This window comes from Hevea brasiliensis, chromosome 9 (assembly GCF_030052815.1).
Source record: "Hevea brasiliensis isolate MT/VB/25A 57/8 chromosome 9, ASM3005281v1, whole genome shotgun sequence".
NCBI lineage: Eukaryota > Viridiplantae > Streptophyta > Magnoliopsida > Malpighiales > Euphorbiaceae > Hevea > Hevea brasiliensis.
This window is the reverse complement of record NC_079501.1, coordinates 97,542,584-97,563,704: the sequence shown is the minus strand read 5'-3', so window position 1 is coordinate 97,563,704 and position 21,121 is coordinate 97,542,584. Positions and strand designations below refer to the sequence as shown.

The 21,121-nt window shown below is 32.3% G+C and overlaps 2 protein-coding genes across 2 annotated transcripts; one reads left to right on the top strand and one right to left on the bottom strand.

The window, feature by feature from the left end:
- Nucleotides 1–4,718: 4,718 nt before the first annotated feature.
- Nucleotides 4,719–9,239, bottom strand: LOC110657794 (metal-nicotianamine transporter YSL3). The gene is made up of 8 exons (XM_058154069.1): nucleotides 8,299–9,239; nucleotides 7,818–8,209; nucleotides 7,538–7,710; nucleotides 7,234–7,331; nucleotides 7,006–7,140; nucleotides 6,724–6,913; nucleotides 6,491–6,605; nucleotides 4,719–6,237 (listed from the first exon to the last, which is right to left on the bottom strand). The coding sequence occupies exons 2-8, from the start codon at nucleotides 8,194–8,196 to the stop codon at nucleotides 5,324–5,326; spliced, it is 2,004 nt and encodes a 667-aa protein (XP_058010052.1). The 5' UTR covers nucleotides 8,197–8,209; nucleotides 8,299–9,239; the 3' UTR covers nucleotides 4,719–5,323.
- A 1,682-nt stretch (nucleotides 9,240–10,921) lies between these two features.
- On the top strand, nucleotides 10,922–19,759 carry LOC110657796 (uncharacterized). The gene is made up of 5 exons (XM_021815165.2): nucleotides 10,922–11,214; nucleotides 16,125–16,425; nucleotides 17,021–17,179; nucleotides 17,336–17,631; nucleotides 19,363–19,759. Exons 1-5 carry the CDS (start codon nucleotides 11,026–11,028, stop codon nucleotides 19,576–19,578), a joined length of 1,161 nt encoding a protein of 386 aa, XP_021670857.1. The 5' UTR covers nucleotides 10,922–11,025; the 3' UTR covers nucleotides 19,579–19,759.
- The last annotated feature ends 1,362 nt before the right edge of the window (nucleotides 19,760–21,121 follow it).

The window sequence follows — 21,121 nt, the reverse complement described above, 5'->3', positions numbered from 1 at the left end:
TATTATTTTATAAATTTTTTAATAAATTAAATTTATTTTAATTTATATAAATTATATTTATATTTTTTCAAATATAAAATTATTTTAAAAAATATCAACCACTATTTTTTTTTTTAAAGTAAAATATGGCAGGCACATGCTCCATGTGCATGTGATTGTTTTGGAAAATCTCTGAAGACTACATCCCACAGAATTGGCTTTCCAAATATTTTAATTCTAATTAAAATAGTTGTATCAATTTGACTTAGTATTTGAAAAAAATATATATAATTAAATTATTTTATTTTTAATTTTAAATCATTTAATTTCTCAATTTTAGTTTTATTAATAATATATTCATATCATTAAAAGTCAATAAATTTTCTATTAGTCAAATTAAGAAAATAATAATAAAAAAAAATTGTAGAGTAAATTATAAATTAGCTCCATGTTTTTCAAAAATCACAAATTAATTCCTCTACTTTTACTTTAAATAATTATATCCTTTAAATTTTATTCTTTCAACAAAATAATTCTTTTATTTAAAAAAATTAAATTTGTAATTCTTAAAAATATTATAATTATTAAATATTAATATAAAATTAAATGATTTATATAATTAATTTTAATTAATTTAAAATTAAAATTTAATTGTTGTTCATGAGAACACCAAAGATAAAGTATTGCATCATTGACTACTCGATGGTATGAAATTTCAATGCTGTTGGCTAGTAAGTAAGCATATCGACAAGAAAAAGAATAATGGAAATTGAAGGATTTAAGAAAGAGAATCTTCTTGGATTTAATAAAATACCCTTTGATATTTATTTTAATTACATTGTTCTAAAATTACGATTTTAGTTTCTATATTATTAATTAATAAAAAGGTATACAATTTTGAGAAATTAGAATTTATAATTCAATAATTTAAAATTTTTAATTTTAAATTATTAAGGATGAAAGTGTAAACATAATTATAAATCTTCTTTTAAATAGTCAATTTTTTTTATTAATTTTTTTTAAAAAAAGAGAGTGCTTATTATATATAATTTTTATTGTAATATTCATAATAAAAATAAAAAAATATTATGACTTTTTAGTCACTCTTAACTCGAACGACATAACAGTTTATTGATATTGAATATTTGAGATATAAAATATAATTATTAAAAAGAATCATAAATTAAGAGATTAAAAATTCAGATTACTTATTATCCTAATATTGGGTTGAGTCCCGGTGAATCTGTGTGTCTATGATGCGCTTTAAACTATATCGCCATGCTGAGATGGGTTAGAACCATTCCAGAAATCTGGACAAAAAAATCCTATTAATAGAGTACAAACAACGCGGTCCGCTAATAATATTATAATATATATATATATATAACATTTATTAAAAAAAAAAAAACAAAGTGAATACTAAAGTCGCATAAAAGAAACAAGAAGCGGCACCGAGTTTTGGAATGAAAGTTGGAGGGGAAGTCATTAATTTGGGCAGGCCGCCAGAGAGATAATGACAACCAAAATAAAGTCCAAACTTTTGACAAACTGTCTAACATTGTGTTGGGAGTCATTAATTTGGGTTTTAAATTTAGATTTTAAATATTAAATTTTAAAATTTCAAGAAATAAAAATATTTTATTTAATTAATAAAAAAATTTTAATTTTTAATTTAAAATAGACATAAGTATTTTATAAAAAAAAAAATATTAGATTTTAAATTTATAATTTTTATCTTCGGTCTCCTGTGAACACATGTAATGTGAGATCCTGTCCAAGCTGTCGACTTCACAGATCAAATAATTGACTAATTCATTTGGTATAGTGTACGTTTCACCACTACACCAGGCTCATTTGAGTGACATTTTTTACAATATTAGATAAATTTAAAATAAATTTTAAAAATTAAATATATAAATAATTATTTAATTTAAAGATATAAATTGAGTTGATAGAGTATATGTCACGTTAAGTAAAATCACGATTAAGCCTTTTTCAAATTATGATTTATTCATCTTATTGATTAGATGTGTATTATATATAATATTTTAAAAAAAAAATCTATCATTTGCATTAAGTTTAGAGAGAAAGTGTTAGTGATATTAACTCAACACGAGCCTTATTATATAGTCTTAAACCCTAATCAGGCCCAAAGCCTAAACCCAATTGAAACCTTAAGCTAGGCAAAGCTTCAAACCCGAAGAAGCATATCCAAAGCACTATAAGCGTCGTTGTCGAAGCCGAACCATCACGAGCTCCATAAGCCAAATGCAGCACCGTGCCAACCAACCATTAATAAGTTTGTCCTCTCCAAAAAAAGTTGGATAATCTATTCAAGATTTTGAGTTTTCCTTCTCCAGTGAAGCAGTATAGCATCCATTGATAAGTTCCACTGCCAAACGCAGGAGGACAACAATGTTCTAGATCAATGGTGAAGGGAGTAGGCCAAAACCTACCATCTAATGTGAGCCTAGTGATCAATCAGCTGGAACGTCTGCTAAGAGGGACAGGGACAGAGACAATAAAATATAGAAAATGCTTAATATTTTAAAGGAGGATATTTTAGTATTTTCATAATAGATTAATAGAAAAATGAAATTTATCAAATTATGAGAACGAACTAATAAATAATAACAATACTTAGGACCCAAACATAATTCAACTTTAACATTATTATTATTACAGTAGTTTTTAGGCAAAATGTTAGTAAAAAAATTCAAAAATAGAAAATAAATTTTAAAAATTTAATTTGCATATGCCCAAAAATTAATTTCACAAAATTCACATTTTAAATTTTTCTTTTTTTTTTTTTTTAATTCTGCTATTCAAATTGCATGTCCTAATTCACAGAACATTTGCTTCTTAAATTGCTTGGGGATGCAATCTAGGTTGCCAAATCAAGCAATCCCATTCACGTAGGAAAAAGAAGAAGTCTCTACGTGCATAGTAAATCAAGCAATCCCATTGACATAAGAAAAAGAAGAAGCCTCTACATACATAGTCAGAGGAAGAAGGAGAGGTACACTCTTTGCATCGCTGCTTGTTTTATGGAAGGAAAAGTTGGGGAAAGAAGAGTGAATAAAACTATAAGAAAAGTAAAGAAAAAATTATTATTTTCCTTATAAATTATTTCTTCGAAAAAAGAAAAGAAATGAAATGATTTGTTTATTTTTCATATTTTGATAGAAAGAAAAGTAAGAAGAGAATATTATTATATTTTTACTATTATGCCCATATTTAATAAATAAAATTATATTAAAAAGTAATTATTAAATTTTATTTGTTTCACAGTAAATATTTTTTATATTTTTTTGTATTTGAGATATTTAGAAAAATTAATTAATAGAAAATATTTTTTGATTAAAGAGAAAATTAAGTCATTTTTAAGTAAAATGACTCTTTTTTTTAAATAAAATTATTTTTTATTTTTTAAACTTTAATAATTTTATTAAAATATGAAAATACTTATACACATAACAATATAAACATATAATATTTGTTTAACATTATAACCAATCAACAAAAAAGATTTTAATGAATATTTTTTATGAAAAAAATTTTTCATATATAAACTATTTTATTAAAATGTGAAACAAATAGAGCCTTAGAGATGAAAAAAGGGCATAGAGGGAAAATAAAAAAATTAACATTGCTTTCACTCTTTTCCACCAAATTTGGGTGGAAAATAAAATGGCTCAAAATGTAAATCCTCATAATTTTTTTTCCCACTTTTCTTCTTACAAAATAGGAAAATTGAACTTTTAATTTTTTCTTTTTTTTTTCCTTTCAACAAAATAAGAAATTCAGCGGTGGATGTTTCACAATAAAAGAGTGGTCAATTGGCCACTCTTTTTTTCTTTTTAAAGTTACACATATATTTATATGTTTTTAAATTAACCCCTCATAAATTTATGTATTGAACCATCTTTTCATTGGAAATACTCTTTTTTTAAAAATTAATCTTATATATTTACTTAAATTTAAAATCCCTATGATCCTTGCAAGTCATTTTCACAGGGAAAAAGGAAAAAAAAAAAGGAGTAATTTATTTATTTTTTTATATTTTTAATTTAAAAAGTGAGCAGAAAAAATTATTATATTTTTACTAGTATATTCATATTAAATGAATAAAATTATATTAAAAAATAATTATTGAAGGGAAAAAATAGAATAAAGAGAAAATAACAAATTAACATTATTGTTTTACATTATTTTCTATCTAATTTAAGCTGAAAACAAAATGGGTCAAATTTAAGCATTTTCCACAAAATTTTCACCATTTTTTTCCCTCTCTTCATGCTTACAAAACAGAGGAATAGAATTTTTTTTTTTTCAACAAAACAAGAAAATTACTTTTTTTTTCCCCCTTTTTTTTTACAATTTTTCTATAAAAATAAGCTTTAAGTTATAAAGCCTACAATTAAAAGCCCATCATATTATTATATTTAATATTTTGGGCTTATGTTTTTGTAAACTCCAATTTACAATTAAAAATCCATCTTAATATTATTGTGAGGCCTACAAACAATAGCTCAACATATTTATTTCTTTTACTAATATTAATCTTTAAAATGTATATATATTATAAAAAAATTATAAAAATATAAAAAATAAAAGAAATATTATTTTATTTAATATTTTTAGGCTTAAAAATATGCTAATTAGTATAACTCACTTATCAAAAATCGAATTGATATAATTCACTTGTCACATTTTAAATTGGTAATTCACATTCCACGTTTCAAATTGGTAAGGAGAGTATCACATACCCATAGCATGATTTTCTCAACAATAGTTATAAATGTTGTGTACTCCAACACCATAGCAGTAGAACAATGCAACACAGAAACAAAGAACCAGTTGATGGTTGTGTTTAGGCAAAGTGAATGTTTAACCAAATAGCTGAAGGATAAAAAGGAACCGATCTCTACTGCCAAACAATACCCTCAGGCAAGAATCCCAGTATACAACCGTTGCTAAATTACCACCCAAGTCAAAAAGAAGTAGATTTCACCAGAGTCGTCTCCAGGCCTATATGGTTACAAGTTCGAAACACAGAACCCAATCAACGCAAACAGTGTGGGCTTCAACCGAGACAACTAATCATATGATAAAGTTGGCCTAAATATTTAGCTCAACTAGTCTGTACATGCATACGTCCTGCAACTCTGGTTGACACAGGATGCACATCTATGGCAGCTTTGCTGCAGTTTTGTTTACTGCTTAAAATGAGAAACTTTCTAATCATCCTTATATTTGTTTTACTCAGGATAATGCACTTGATTTGTGCCTGCAATAAGTTTTATTTGTCAACAAGTACAGATTTTGCTGTCCAAGAGAATTTCTACTTGAAACTCATGCATATTGGAGGATGAATTTTAGCCAATGCAAGGATGGATGAAGGAAGAATCCACAAGCCATCTCCACAGATCAAGCCAGAGGCCACTGCAGGAACCATCAAACCTGCTTTACTGCGGTTTAGCTTGTGCCATGCAAACACAATCAGACTCCCCACACACATATCAATTGCAAAGTACGCCCCCACTAGGAAAGGCACTGCCATAGCCATTGGAAGAGGGATCCATTTGCTAATATTTTTTGGGGATAGATCTCTGACCAAATTGGCCAAAATAGCAAAGGCAAAAAACCCATAACAAAGCTGCAAGCAATGCTGGGGAAGGGCAGAGAAACCTTCGACACCAAGAATCGCCATGTTTCTATATATGATGGCATAGGGAGCTTTATACTCTCCATCGGGGTTCCCCACATCAAAAGCCTTGTAGAAGAGAAAGAATGTAAGGGGAGCTATGATACAGCCTATTGCAGTACCAATGACCTGGCTAAGAAGCATCGAACGAGGAGAAGTGAGAGTGAGATGACCAGTCTTGAAATCATGCATCAAATTAGAAGAGATGGAAACTATGGATTTAATCAGGCCACAGCCCACAAGTCCTGCAACAACACCGTTATTTCTTCCTGCCATGGCCGCAAGTACAAAGAGGGCCACCTTTCCATAGTTATATGCCATATTCATGTCAGTTAGACCAGCACCATAAGCATTGCAGAAGCTAAGAGAGGGTGCAAGAATGTAGGCAACAACTACATAATACCATTTTAGCTCAGGAAACATGAGAGGGATCACAATGATGGAAATGATGGAGAAGGCGGTGTATCCTAACAATGCTACCCGCATTGGAATAGTCTCTCTCACGAAAGCTTCATTTCTCCAAAGATCATCAGGAGCTTGATTTGGCTTATCTGAAAATGCATATAGAAAAAAGAAGTTAACATCTTATGCTACACCAATGAATTCAACACATATCAATGGTTTATCTCTATTCTAGTGTCACTATTAAGTGAACCAATTGCAGTGTGTAAAATCGTGGTAAAGGTAGCAACTGGAAAGCAGCAGAAAATTGCCTATTAAGTTTCATAGGTCTATTATTGCAATGAAGTATCTTGAGAAAAGTGTTGGAGAGGAGCTACAACCGAACATCTAGTATTGACTTACATGTTTTGGAATTGTCAGTCTTTGCTCCGGCACAGATGCTACTGGCAGTGAAATAAAGTATCTTGACAAAATTATAGAGCCCATCTCCTAGGATCAGGGCAATAGAAATAAAAACCTGCAACAGATATGAGATATTAGGAGATTGACTTTGGCAATCACTTCTAATTCTGAAAGTTGAGAGGAGCTCTACCAAAGAAAATAATCTAAAATGTCTCAGTATATGGACCTTGTACCTTGTAACCATTTACACTCTTCATACTGCTTTCTGGTACAGTAGCAGGGAACCAATATCCTTTAAGCCCTCCTATTAGTGGCCACATGATTCCCCAAGAAAGTACCGCACCAAGAAGTAAAGACAAATTCACAAGATGGGAACAGATCATTCCTGCTCCAATGTAAGTCATACTGAAATCAAAGTAAAATCTGCAAAATCCAATCACTTCAATTAATGGTGATGGAGAATCAATGACATTTAGAGCTAAAAATACGTGAACAAAAATACATGGAACACTCACGAGTTTTCCCAAGCTTTCAATCCAAATGTTGGGAATTGAGCAAAACCACAATTCTTTCCACCAGAGTAAAACCACTGAAAGAAAGCCCACAGGAAGCTTATTGAAAAGAACTTAAGGAATCCATGAACCTGCTTCCTGTTAGAAGGATGTTTAACTTGTTTGAATGTTTCATGATCAAATTTCCAATTCAAATTCAATTGGCAACAATTACGTATATCAAATGCTTACCTAGCAATCTTGTCTCCTCTAGAAGTATGGAACCCATTAATGAGAACCGCAGTAGCAGTTCCACTAGGATAAGATAATTTGTAATCTATTATCATAATCTGGTACCAAAAAAAAAAAAGGCATGATGAGAGAACACTTTCAGTTTCACAAGTAATTATTTGCTAATTTGCAGTTAAAGCTCATATTGAACTTTATGAAATTAACCAATAAACAATTGACCTCCAGAAACTTAAAGGAAAAAAAAAGGTACTTAACAATCATTCAATCAAGAAAAGAGAATTGGATAAAAAGGGAAAACTTTTACCTTCCTAAGAGGAACCAAGGCAAGTAACCCAACAAAACTGGTTACAAAGAGGAAACCAGTCATCCAACCAATTCCAGGTTCTTTTGTGCTGCCAGGATTATTCCCTTCTGTATCAACCCCAGCTTGCTCATATGTCTTCCTGTTCAAACCCAGAAGATAAGACCCAAAACCACCTGCAATTCCATAATTTAAATAGATTGAGACCCAAAAATGAAGAACATTTTCCCGAAAACAAATCATAATTTAACTTCAAGTAGCATTTGAGATCAAAATCTCCAACCTCCAAGAGCAATGCTATAACAAGCAACAGCACAAGTTTGAATTATGGTATTTTCTTGTCGAGTGAACGGATTGGTTACAATTCCAGCCTTCTGGAGGAGTTTAGTCCATGTTCTAACAAAAACAAAAGCCAATAGGGCAGCAGAAACATTCAGATTAGGGACTAGCCCTGTGGTGAGGTTTAGCTTCATCACTATCACACTGTATATGATGCCAATTGCTAAGCTAGCTACGACTCCTCTAACTGTGATCTGTCTAGTCCACGGAGCAACTCTACTTGTGTCCTCTGGCTTATCTCTCATCTCTTCCAAATTCTCATTCTCAAGCTTCTCAATCTCTTTCATTTCTTCCATGTTCACATTCTCCATTAGATTATTCATCAAAATCTTCTCCCTAAAACAATCAATATACAATAAACAATTTTCCAAATTATGAGGTTAAAGGTGCTAAAACACATATAAAGGAAAAATAAATGATCTTACTTTCTTGCTGCTGGTTTTCTTCTTCTTCTCTTTGGTAGGAAATGGATAAAAACGTTGAACAGATCACAAAGGTCCAAAATTGGAATATATTGTCAACGACAAATCTCAAATAAACATTACCCCTTGAGCAAATCTTCCAAAAACATCCACTCAGATTGAAAAGTGGAAACTTTCAAAATCAGCAGCAAATGGGGGTAATATGAGCTCTGCGTTAGCCAACAAGCTACCTTATATAGAAGAAGAAAAAGCAAAAGCACCAGTTGAGACTTTTAATGTAATCAGGATAGCACAGTTGAGACTTTTAATGTAATCAGGATAGCATTAAATGCCATAACAAAAGAATACCCCAAACGAGATTTGGAAAATAAGAAGAGAACATCACTTTGGTTTCAGTAGCCAAAAACTAGATTGTTATTGAACTTAAAAATTCCAGACCTGAATATATAAACCAATAGAAGCAAGCAATTATCTCACCAACCCAACAAGCAAAAGTGGAAAACTAAGGACCCATTAATGCATGTACTGCAAAGTAGTACAAAACAGACGGCTGTAATTTGCAGTACAGAGTACAGACTACTCAAACTCTTCCAACCGTGGTGCTACACATATCAAACCCTTGTGAGGCCATTAATTTTGATCCCTTCTCGTTGACTTAGAATCTTTTCACCACTTTCTTTCGAGTTTGGAATTGATATCACAAAAAAGAAAAAGCAAAAAGTTGGGTATGATGGTAATGGGAGTGGCTATAAAGGAGAGGGAGAGAATTAGGACAAACACTTCATCATCAGTGATCACTTCACTTCAAAAGTATTTGTTCTTTGATCGGGGCGTTAGACAATTTGAAACCAACTATGAGAGTGGCAGTACAGCAATTTTCAAGGTCCAGAGAGAGCTAGTGAGAGGATTGTTTAGATTGCTGGCGGGTGGACCCCCAGGAGAGAGGGGTTGCGTTTTTTGTCCAACGCAATGAATCTCTGCATATTTATATAATTCAGATAGATTTTTCCTTCATACTCTCATATAAGATTTTAAATTTATATCAAAGTTGTAATCTTTAGTATTTAATTATACTTTTCTTGCTTCAATTTAGACTTAATTTCAGTTAAATTAAATTTATGACTACATATTAAATTTTATTTAATATTTAAAGACTATTAATTTTTTAGCAATATCTCATAAAAGGAAAATTTCTTGTATTTTCTAATTGTGATAACATATAGTTTTTATTTAATTTTAATTTAAATTCAAATTTCACTATTATTAATTTTATCTTCTAAATTCAAATAATGATTAATTATTTTTTTAAATGATTTTAATTTTTTTTAATTTATGAAAAGTAATCATTTGTCTATTTTCAGATGAATAATCCTATGATAGATTGAGAGATTCATACTCAAATAACTCATTATTAAGATGATTAAAAATAATATTAAATAAAATTTATAATAAAATTTTAAAAATTAAATAAGAATAATATAATAAAATATTTGATCAAATATGTTTATAAATATAAATTTTATAAATATCAAAATAAAAAATTAAATCCCTCAACTTATTTTTTAACTTATAACCTTAATTCATAAATTAAAAAATTATACAAATAGATTAACTTATTCTTAAAACTTTTAAACTGGTTTGATAAATTTACAAGTTATTAAAGCATTCACCTTCTAATTGAATATGAAATAACTGCCAAATTCAATATAAAGTGTGTTGTATGCCATACTTAGTGCATAACATCATGTATTTATCTTATATTACTAATATAATATTTATCTTATATTATAATAAATTAAAGATAAAGAAGTTTAATAATTTTTAAATAATAAAAATTAGCATAACGTCTCTTTCCCTATCATAAAGTTTATCTTTTACATTCTTTAATGAAAAGTGAATAATTCTGTTTATAAATATAAAGTGTGTCATTTTGTGCTACATTAAGTGCAAAAATACGATAGTGGAAAATTTACTATTTAATTATTATATTTTAATAAATTTAATTTTTAATATTTTTATTTTTAAAAATATATTATTTAATTTCTATATTTTTTTAATTATTTACCCATTAATTCAATAACAATTTAAAAGATTAATATGTTCAAAAATCTTTAGATCTACGCTTATTTTCAAATTTTCAAAATATTTCATTACTTATTACATTCTTTATTGTCACTGGGTGTTTTCGTGAATTATTCAATCCATCTTTTTAATTTAAAGCAAATTTATTTTCTCAATTCAACTATTCAGTATTTATAATTTAAATAATATAATTATTTAGCCTTCTAAATTTTAAATTTATTAATTATTCATTCTTTTTTTATAATTATTTTATCTCATTTGATTAATTTAAAAATAATTAATTATAAAAATTAAATAATTTAAAAATTATAAATAAAATTATTAAATATTATTTTTTTAAATATAAATATTAAATAATTAATTTTATTAAAATGTATCGATTAAATAAAAATTTTCCTTGCGATAATTCATCCCCTTGTTTATGTGGAGATGGGTTTAATCCGACCCATTAGGATTAAATGGGTGGGTCAAAATTCCATCCCAAATTTGTATGAATTTACCACATAGCCCCTAGACGCCGACTGAAATAACGTCCAAGGACCCACAAAATTGTTTCTTCACTTCCTTCCTTAATCCCCAAGAACTCTCCTCCCAGAACATGGCTTAAATTCTTCAAATTTCACAGAGAAAGTACAAAACAGCAAATAAATGGGGCAGACCAAGTTCTTGCAGGAACTGATTTTATACGCCGCAAGTGCAGCCCTAAGTTGTCTGGTATTGTTTGCGGGGCTCCGACATCTTGACCCGAACCGGGAGGCCTCAAAGAAGGCCCTTGAACAGAAGAAGGAAATCGCCAAGCGCTTGGGTCGCCCTCTTATTGAGACCAATCCCTACGAGGTACTTCTAGTCGTCTATTTCTTCATTGATTTGCCATTTTGCAAGTATTGTAAATTTTTCTGTTCTTTGTCACCCAATTTCGTAAATTTTTCTTTTTTATTTTTTTTCTTGTGGAATTGTAGTATTGGTTGTGTAATACTGTGTTTTGAGTTTAATATCGGGATAAGGAATTTTTATGGGTGGTTTGGGTTATCAGCAGGAAACTAAATGATGGGTTTGCTTGTACTTGTGGGAATTTTTTTTGAAAAGCATCTATCGCTCCTTAACTAATTTTGGGACAAGTGTTTTTTAGAGTGAAAAATGTTTATGCAAACTTAGTATTGCTGTTGCAGTTTATGGGATAACATGTAATTGTTCTGTCTTGTGAATTGTTATCTGGTAATCAGGATTTTAATTTGATGTTAGTTTAAAGTGCTTTGATGACCTTTACAATATATGGGATTCCTTTGATGGGGTAGATTCTTGGATGTGGATAAGTTATTGTGTTTAGGATGAATTTGAAATTCCTGCTAAAAAGGTTTAATTTTTAATGCACTCTAATTCTGTTCGTCTTCCTTCTCAAGCCAAATCTCAACTGATACTGTTTGAACTAAAATCAAATTCAAAGCTATCACAGATTTCAAATGTGCTTATATAATAAGCTATCTTGAAGTTGGAGTTCAGGCCTCTGGTTGGCACCAGATTGCAGAGGCCCTCATTTTATGTAACAGGACAAGTCCTATTATTATGTCTCAGTTGCTTAAGCTTCTGCCCTTGGCATGTCCTCCATTCTTTGTTGGAGAGACACAACTATTCGCCAACTTATGTATCAAGGACTTTCTTGTGTAAACTGGACAAATGAAACTGGTCTTCCCAACAACTTAACTCAACTCAACTAAACTTTTATCCAAAAAATTTGGGGTCGGCTACATGGATTCGCTTTCTCCACTCTAAATGATTTTAGTTTAAATCCTTAAATATGTGTAATGCTTCTAGGTCATGTTGTACTACTCTCCTCCAAGTCAATTTAGGTCTACCCCTTTTTTCTTTCTATCCTCTAACCTAATGTGCTCTACTTGTCTAACTGGAATCTTCGTATGTCTACACTTCACATGACCAAACCACCTCAATCTCCCTTCTCTCAACTTATCTTCAATTGGCACCACTCCTACCTTTTCTCTAATACTCTCATTACGGACTTTATCTAGTCTAGTATGGCCACTCATCCACCTTAACATTCTCATCTCTGTAACTCTTATCTTAGACGCATACTACTCTTTCAGTGCCCAACACTCACTACCATATAACATAGTCGGTCGTATAGCTGCGCGGTAAAATTTTTCTTTCAACTTATTGGGAATCTTGCGATCACATAAAACTCCCGTGGCACGTCTCCACTTCAACCATCCGGCTTTAATCCTATGACTAACATCTTCCTCACATACCCCATCTATTTGAAGGACTGAGTCTAGATATTTAAAGTGATTATTTTGGGACAATACTACTCTATTCAAACTAACTCCTTCCCTATCACCAGTTTGGCCTTCACTGAACTTGCAATGCATGTATTCTGTCTTCGTTCTATTTAACTTAAAACCCTTTGACTCTAGAGTACTTCTCCAAAGCTCTAGCTTTTTATTGACTCCTTCTCGTGTCTCATCTATCAGAACAATATCATCCGCAAACATCATGCACCAAGGAATACTCTCTTGTATATGTTTCATCAATTCATCTAAAACTAATGTAAAAAGGTAAGGGTTATGGCTGATCCTTAGTGTAATCCAATTGAGATCGGAAAATCTCTTGCGTCCCCTCCCACTGTGCGCATAATAGTAGTTGCTCCTTCATACATATCTCTCAACACTTGTATGTACCTAATAGATACCTTCTTTTGTTCTAACACATTCCATAAGACACCTCTTGGAACACTATCATAAGCTTTCTCCAAATCAATAAAAACCATGTGTAGATCTTTCTTTACATCTCTATATTTCTCCATCAAGTTTCTAATGAGAAAGATCGCTTCCACAGTTGAACGACCGGGCATGAAACCAAATTGATTGAGATAGATAGAAGTATCATGATGTAGTTGATGCTCCACAACTCTCTCCCACAACTTCATAGTATGACTCATGAGTTTAATTCCTCTATAGTTTGAGCAACTCTGTATGTCTCCTTTATTTTTAAAAATAGGTACTAAAATACTCCTCTCCATTCATCAGGCATTTTCTTTGAGTTTAGAATCTTATTAAATAATTTAGTTAACCATGTCACTCCCATATCTCCTAAACACTTCCACACTTCAATTGGTATTTCATCGGGTCCACAGGCTTTACCCACTTTCATTTTCTAAAGTGCTTCCTTTACTGCTAAAGATCTAATCCTTCTAGTATAATTCACATTCTTTTCTATTATTCTATAATCTATATTCACGCTATTACCAGTTTGACTATTATTAAAGAGATCATTAAAATAATTTCTCCATCTTTCTTTAATGTCCTCATCTTTCACCAACACTTTTCCTTCTTTATCCTTAATGCACATAACTTGATTGAGATCTTGACATTTCCTTTCTCTCCTCCTTGCTAATCTATAAATATCTTTCTCCCCTTCTTTAGTTCCAAGTTTCTCATATAACTTTTCAAAGGCCTGTGCTCTTGCTTGGCTAACTGCCTTTTTTGTCTCTTTCTTTGCTATCTTGTACTGTTCATATTCCTCATTATTATCACATTTAGGTAATTTCTTATACCATTCCCTTTTTCTCTTCACTGCCTTTTGTACTTCCTCATTCTACCACCATCTCTCTTTTGAGGGTGGTCCATGTCCTTTAGACTCTCCAAGTACTTTTTTAGCTACTTCTCTAATCTTTGATGCCATCTGTATCCACATATCATTTGCCTTCATATCCAGCTTCCATACTTCGGACTCGAGAAGCTCATTTTTGAACTTCACTTGCTTTATTCCTTTGAACTCCCACCACTTTGTTCGAGCTACACTATTTCTTCTGACCTTACTTGAATTGTTCATAAACTTGACATCCAAGACCACCAACCGATGTTGACTTGTTAAAGCCTCTCTTGGAATGACCTTGCAATCCTTGCATAGAGCTCTATTTGTCTTCCTAGTTAAGAGGAAGTCGATTTGGCTTCTATGCTGCCCACTTTTGAAAGTCACTAAATGTGACTCTCTTTTTGTAAAGTAGGTATTTGCTAGTATTAGGTCGTATGCCATAGCAAAATCCAGGATGTTTTTTCCCTCCTCATTTCGATTGTCAAAACCAAAACCTCCATGAACATTCTCATAACCTTGTCTATCACTTCCTACATGTCCATTCAAATCTCCACCAATGAAAACATTTTCTTCATTTGGTATGCTTTGCATTAAATCATCCATATCTTCCCAAAACCTTTGTTTACTCTCACTGTCTAGTCCTATTTATGGGGCATAAACACTAACTATATTTATTGTTTCTCCTTCTAGTACTAGTTTTACTAGTATAATTCTATCTTCTACTCTTTTCACAGCTATTACTGCGTATTTCAATGTCCTGTCTATGATTATGCTCACTCCGTTCTTGTTTCTCTCCTTTCCGGTAAACCACAGTTTGTATCCTGAATTATCTACTTCCTTACTTTTCTCTCCTATCCATTTAGTCTCCTGAATGCAAGCAATATTGACCCTTCTCCTTTCCAAGGTATCCACAAACTTCATTAATTTTCCTGTAAGTGATCCAACATTCCAAGTACCAACCCTGATCCTCCTCCTATCCTGCTCCTTCCTAATTGATCTCCTTCTATGATATCTTCTATTGTTTTCTATGTCTATCTTGTGTTCTGTTCCACTATCTGTTCTACTATCTGTCCTATGGACTAACTTTTTTACCCACACTCGTCCATGATGTGGAAACCCTTGCGCACTTAACACCACACCCGGGCACCGGCATGGTGCATCGCTTTCGGTGAACGCCTTACACCCTTGCATATTTCTCACTACACCCGGGCTCCGATGTAGCGCGTCGTTAGTAGAGGACGCCCCAACGTTTATATCATTTGAATCCATATCATAAGGTGTGACGAAATTTTTACGCTGGTTGTCACCTACTGCAACCCTCCTCCTTTATCCGGGCTTGGGACCGGCTAAGCGCAAACTACTTAGGCGAAGTTGAAACTGGTCTTCCCAACGTGGAAATAAAAACAGTCTAAGCATGTTATGATTTGTTTCTGAAGCACGTTTCTTGGGAGAGCAATCAACAATATACTAAATCATTTTCTGTAGAACAGGGATTGGGTTTTGTTTATTACTTTCCAATGTTATAGAAGGGCTGCAGTGTGTTTCATGCATTTCACTTCACAATTATTTCAGACAATGAGGGATTGGAGTCTTCACCATCAGTTGAAATAGTATTGATTGGCCCAGGATTTTGTGGTTCCATCAGATTTCAAAATACTAATACCTCAATGATGATGTTTGACATCATCAGTAATGGCCTCAATACTGATTAATAATTTAGGAAAAATGTAAATAAATTACAGGAGGTAATTCCTTTGGGTTACCAAAAGTGCGCCCTTTATTGACAGGATAGAGGTTCTTAGGTAAGCTATCTAATTGGGCAAAGACTTGGTTTTGAATCACTATGTGAGTTGTAACAGGTAAATCCGCCTTTTGGTTTGGTCCATACATGTTGAATTTTACATTTCAATATCAGTGGGGGAAAATGTTGCTATAGAGAAAACTTTCTTCTGTGATAGGTATATGGAAGATTTAACAACTTTTCAGCAACTGACTGATGGTCTAAAGGTTTATAAATATTGCATGTTCGGCAATCTGATTGATTGTGATAAAGGATCTCTGAGGCTTATGATCAACTTCACAATTGAAGACTATTAACTTGTTGTAAATGTCCTTGATATTTTCTGTTTCATTTTTAACAGGATGTAATAGCCTGTGATGTCATAAATCCAGATCGCATTGATGTGGAATTTGATTCAATTGGAGGACTGGAAGCAATCAAGGAAGCTTTGTATGAACTGGTGATTCTTCCACTACGGAGACCTGAGCTCTTTTCTCATGGGAAGCTTCTTGGGCCCCAAAAAGGGGTTCTGTTATATGGACCACCAGGTACTGGTAAGACTATGCTTGCCAAAGCTATTGCAAAAGAGTCTGGAGCTGTTTTCATTAATGTAAGGATCTCCAATCTGATGAGCAAGTGGTTTGGTGATGCACAGAAGCTTGGTGAGTAATTCTAGTTGTGTTAATTTTCTTAGATTTCAGGTGTCTTTTCTTTCTGTTGCAGTTTAATTTTATATGGTTTCTTGTCATGATTCCCTTAATTTTATGGAGTGAATTTAGTCTCACTCTCACAGTGAGAGATAATCTTTGTGAAACCTCTATTTACAGTTAATATTGGACCCAGCTATGTTGTATGGTTAATTTTGCTAAAAACTCTAGGGAAAGAATCGGAATGATGTCAGTAGAACCAGTATACTTCTTTAGGTTAAAGTTCTAAGGGAGTATGTTTCTAAAGGCGGCTTGAGACTTTAAGCTCTCTCTTTCTCTCTATGTCATTAATTTCAAATTAAGTTGGTTCACTTATTTGCTTTATTATTTTAATATGGGGATTGAGGTTGTCAGAGGTTTTTTATTTGGTTCTACCTTTCTTTTCTTTCCTTTGAATGCATGTTATTTCTTACTGGGTTTGTTCCCTACAAAATTATTAGTTCTGTTAACTAGAAATAGGTGAAGCAAGTAAAGGTTTCTTTTGCAATCCTTCTGCCAAGGAGAGTGTACTAATCTGATTCACTGTTGATTTTTTGCTATCCTGTTGCAGTGGCTGCAGTTTTTAGCCTGGCTTATAAACTTCAGCCTGCTATTATATTTATTGATGAGGTTGACAGTTTCTTGGGGCAGCGCCGAACTACAGATCACGAGGCATTAACAAATATGAAGACTGAGTTCATGGCTTTGTGGGATGGGTTTACGACAGACCGTGAGTTCTTGTATTTGAAACAGTGGTGATATTTTATGTTTTCTGTTGTCAAATTAACTGTCTAATGTATGACGTATCTAAAATTTATGAAACTCAGATTCTCAGGATATAGTTATACCTAGCCTAAGCTGTTTTATGGATTTCATATATTTATAGAGAATGCGCAAGTGATGGTTCTTGCTGCAACAAATCGCCCATCAGAACTTGATGAAGCAATACTTCGGCGTCTCCCTCAGGCCTTTGAGATTGGGATGCCTGATTGCAGGGAGAGGGCTGAAATATTGAAGGTTATTTTGAAGGGGGAGAGAGTGGATGAAAGCATTGACTATGACTACATAGCGGGCTTGTGCGAGGGTTACACAGGTTCTGATCTTCTTGAACTTTGCAAGAAAGCGGCTTACTTTCCTATTAGGGACCTACTGGATGAGGAGAAGAAGGGGAAACAATGTGGTGTAAGTATATTGATCTTCTATTTATTCTAGTATTTAGTTTGCTATTTCAATTGTTTTTACAATATGGGACATGCAAAACTTATTGCAAAAAGGGTAATAGATCTATTTTGATGGTGGAATATGCTTTGTACGTGCACATCTGAATTTATAAGATTCATTTTGACAGACATAAGCTTGAACTTGAACATGTTGCAGCCATACTTTTGCTTGCTTGTGTGTAAAAAGTACTGGACTAGTTAAACTTTTCACATTTGTAGTAGTGGTCCTAGTGAACCTCAACTAGGTTCTATGCCTCGCATTTGTATCTATTTCCGTATTCTTAGTTTTCTGATTTGTCTCCAGCAATGATTTTCCTTTTCTGATTTTATACTTTGTGATTTCTTTTTCTGGAGTTACAAGTTCATGGATAAAATTATTTAATGTCAGTGTGGACCCCTTTGCTCGACTGAACTCAACTAAGTATTAATCCCAAACTAATTGGAGTTAGTCATATGGATCCTGTAACTCCATCTCATCTGGTTTAGGGTTACACTTCTGGAAAATTTTAGGCCCACTAAATCTCTGCACATTACTTCCTACATCAACCAAGGTTTGCCTCTTAATTCATATCTTCTATAATTTTAAAGTGCACAACATTCTGTACCAGTGCATTTACTGGTCTATGATGCACATGTCCAAATCATCTTAATCACCCCCCTCCCTCCCCTCTCTCTCTCTCTCTCTCTCTCTCTCTCTCCAATCTTTGCTTAACAAATGCCACTTCTTGCCATAGTTATTAAGGCGCGCCTCAGGCTCCAGGCTCCAGTCTTAGTGCCTCTACAGGAGAAAGGCGGGCAACATTCACCAGAGCCTCGCCTTATGCGCCTAGGCGTGCGCCTTGTTTCAGGCACAGGGCTAGAAAGGCGCCCCTTTTTTATTTCTATATTCAGTGAGTACTTCCCTTGACAAAAAGCACTACCACCCAACTTGAAATTTGTTGATCTAGAAGTTTTTAAAATTAGTATCGTTGGTGATAACTAATCACCAAAATCTCATCAAACTAACATACTCAGGATTACAAACCTCTCATATTTTCATTTTCAATACTTCCACTCATTATCTTTTTAAAAAAAAAAAAGTTAATACTCCTTTAGTTCTTAAAGGTGAGGAAAATGATGAAGATATTGATTTTGAAGATGAATATTAAGAGGATGAAGGTGTAGAAAAAGATGAAGAAGATATAGTTACTTTATAATTTCTTAACTTTAGTTATGAAAGATTAAAAGACTATTAAATTTTTAATAATTTAGTACTTGAATGCTTATTTGTTATTATTATTTTTAGTTTTATGTTATTTGAAGTTTGATGGAATATTCACATTTATTTTATTATTATTATTATTATTTTTTTTTTTTTGCCCCTCATCTCACTCAAGCGTGCGCCTTCGCCTTGGGCCTAGGCTTCAGGACCCCTTGGCGCTTTAGTGCGCCTTGAGCCTTTAATAACTATGCTTCTTGCTACTAATGTATCCATTCCTCGTGTAGTTCATTTTCTATTGATTGATTTCCATAAGCATTCCAAATATTAGAATTGTGTTAATACTCTTGAGATCAGCATGCAATTCATCTTCATATTTTGGTTGAAGTAATGTTATTTCTCATAAATGATTAGATGAAGTGAAATTAAGGGCTTTATGACTAGCCTTTTTCGTGCATGAAGCTTTACTGATTTTTCAATGTTATTTTTTCTCAGTCATCAAGGCCTTTGTTTCAGTCAGATTTGGAGAAAGTTCTTACCACATCAACTAAGACAAGGGTAGCTGCAAATGAGTACACTAGGTCAAACTCACAACTACCTGGATGTTCTAGGCAATCAGATGATTACCATGTTCAAGCCACAATCAATGAGCTCTCTAAGCTTGTAGTTTCCCAATTATTGAATCTTCAATCAGATACCCAGGACCCTTGAAATTCTTGTCTTCACTAGTTCTATCCAAATGATCTGTTGTTTTGTAAGATCATCCCATAGTAATTTTATTATATTTATTTAGTGCTTTGATTATGGATCCCTTGCAGAAAATGCTATCTTTGTAATCAACTTACTTGTTAAGCTATTAATTTTTTGGGCGCTTGACATGCTCTTGAACGTCTTTAGGATTCCAGATTTTGACTTAGCAGAATGCTTGCTTGCTGCAACACGGTTACAACACCTACAGAGCTTTCCTTTTGTTCACTTGCAAGAACAGTAACGATTCATTCTGATTTTGCTGATTGTTATTAGAGTCCCCTAGAATTTGAACATTTTGTTATTGCAGACGGGAACACTGCTAGTAAATGTTGATTTAGGCTCCGTTTGTTATTTTCCATAAAATAAACAGAGCTTTATTGTCAGATCTTCTGAATATGCTCAAGACACATGTATGCACACTTTTGCAAGTGCTTCTTCTGCTCTGCTATGCACACATTATTAATGTGAGTAATAAAAAATAGTTTAAAAATGATTGACTTGGATCTGGTAGGCAAGTAGTAAACGTCTGAACCAATTCTTTGCTTTCACTCTTGAACAATCTTGTATAAGTTTTATAAGCAAGATTGGTGATCCATGTGGATTATGTAATTTGTTTCTTCGTTTAGCTATTTTGATTTTTGATAGAAGCTGGGGCCCTGTTACAGGTGTGGCAATAATTTAAGCACATTCATCACTCATGATTTGATGTTACATTCGTGGACTTTGTATATGATTGACAACCACCACAAATGATAAAAGTAGGTCATGGTAAGAGCTGGAGTTTGGTGTCAATTCTAATGTGCTCTTGGATAAAGCAGGCAGGTACAAGCCTTTAAGCAAAGGCTTATCTGATACCTTGAAAGTTGCAAGCCTTTTTGTTCTTGTAGGTTGCCTTTTAGCGAGGTTCCATCAATTCATGAGTGCTCACAAGTCATAGCCATGGGATGGTATCTATCGAGCCATGAAGTATATCTCACTTGAATGATGTTCATCTCATGATTGTCAATATGTGAGTATTTTATGGGGAAAAAAAAGGGGTAATCTTTAATATTTTAATCACAAAATAAACACTTTTGTTGAAGTACTTATTCTAGAGTAGAAGAAACAAATATTACATAAAATGGGGGCGTTAAATTTTTAATTGTGAGTATACTGAATATGAACAGGTCAATGTTGCTTAAAAAATTTTTCTAGTAAAAATTTAAAATATTGATATTTATTTATTGATTAATTAAAAAAAATTTTAATAGTTTCATTTTTTTCCAATTAAAATAAAAATTAGTGGTTAATATTTTTTAAATTTATTTTTAAATAACAAAAAAAATAAATTTAAAACGGCTTAAATTATAAGTGACATGTTAAAAAATACATAAATTTAATGTTATGTGTGTAATAAGTCTCTTAGATTTAAATGTAAGACATCTTACATTCATTACTAATCTATCTTAAGTTTAAATGTTGTGTTCGTTACTGATTATATAATTAGCAATTAGTATGATATATA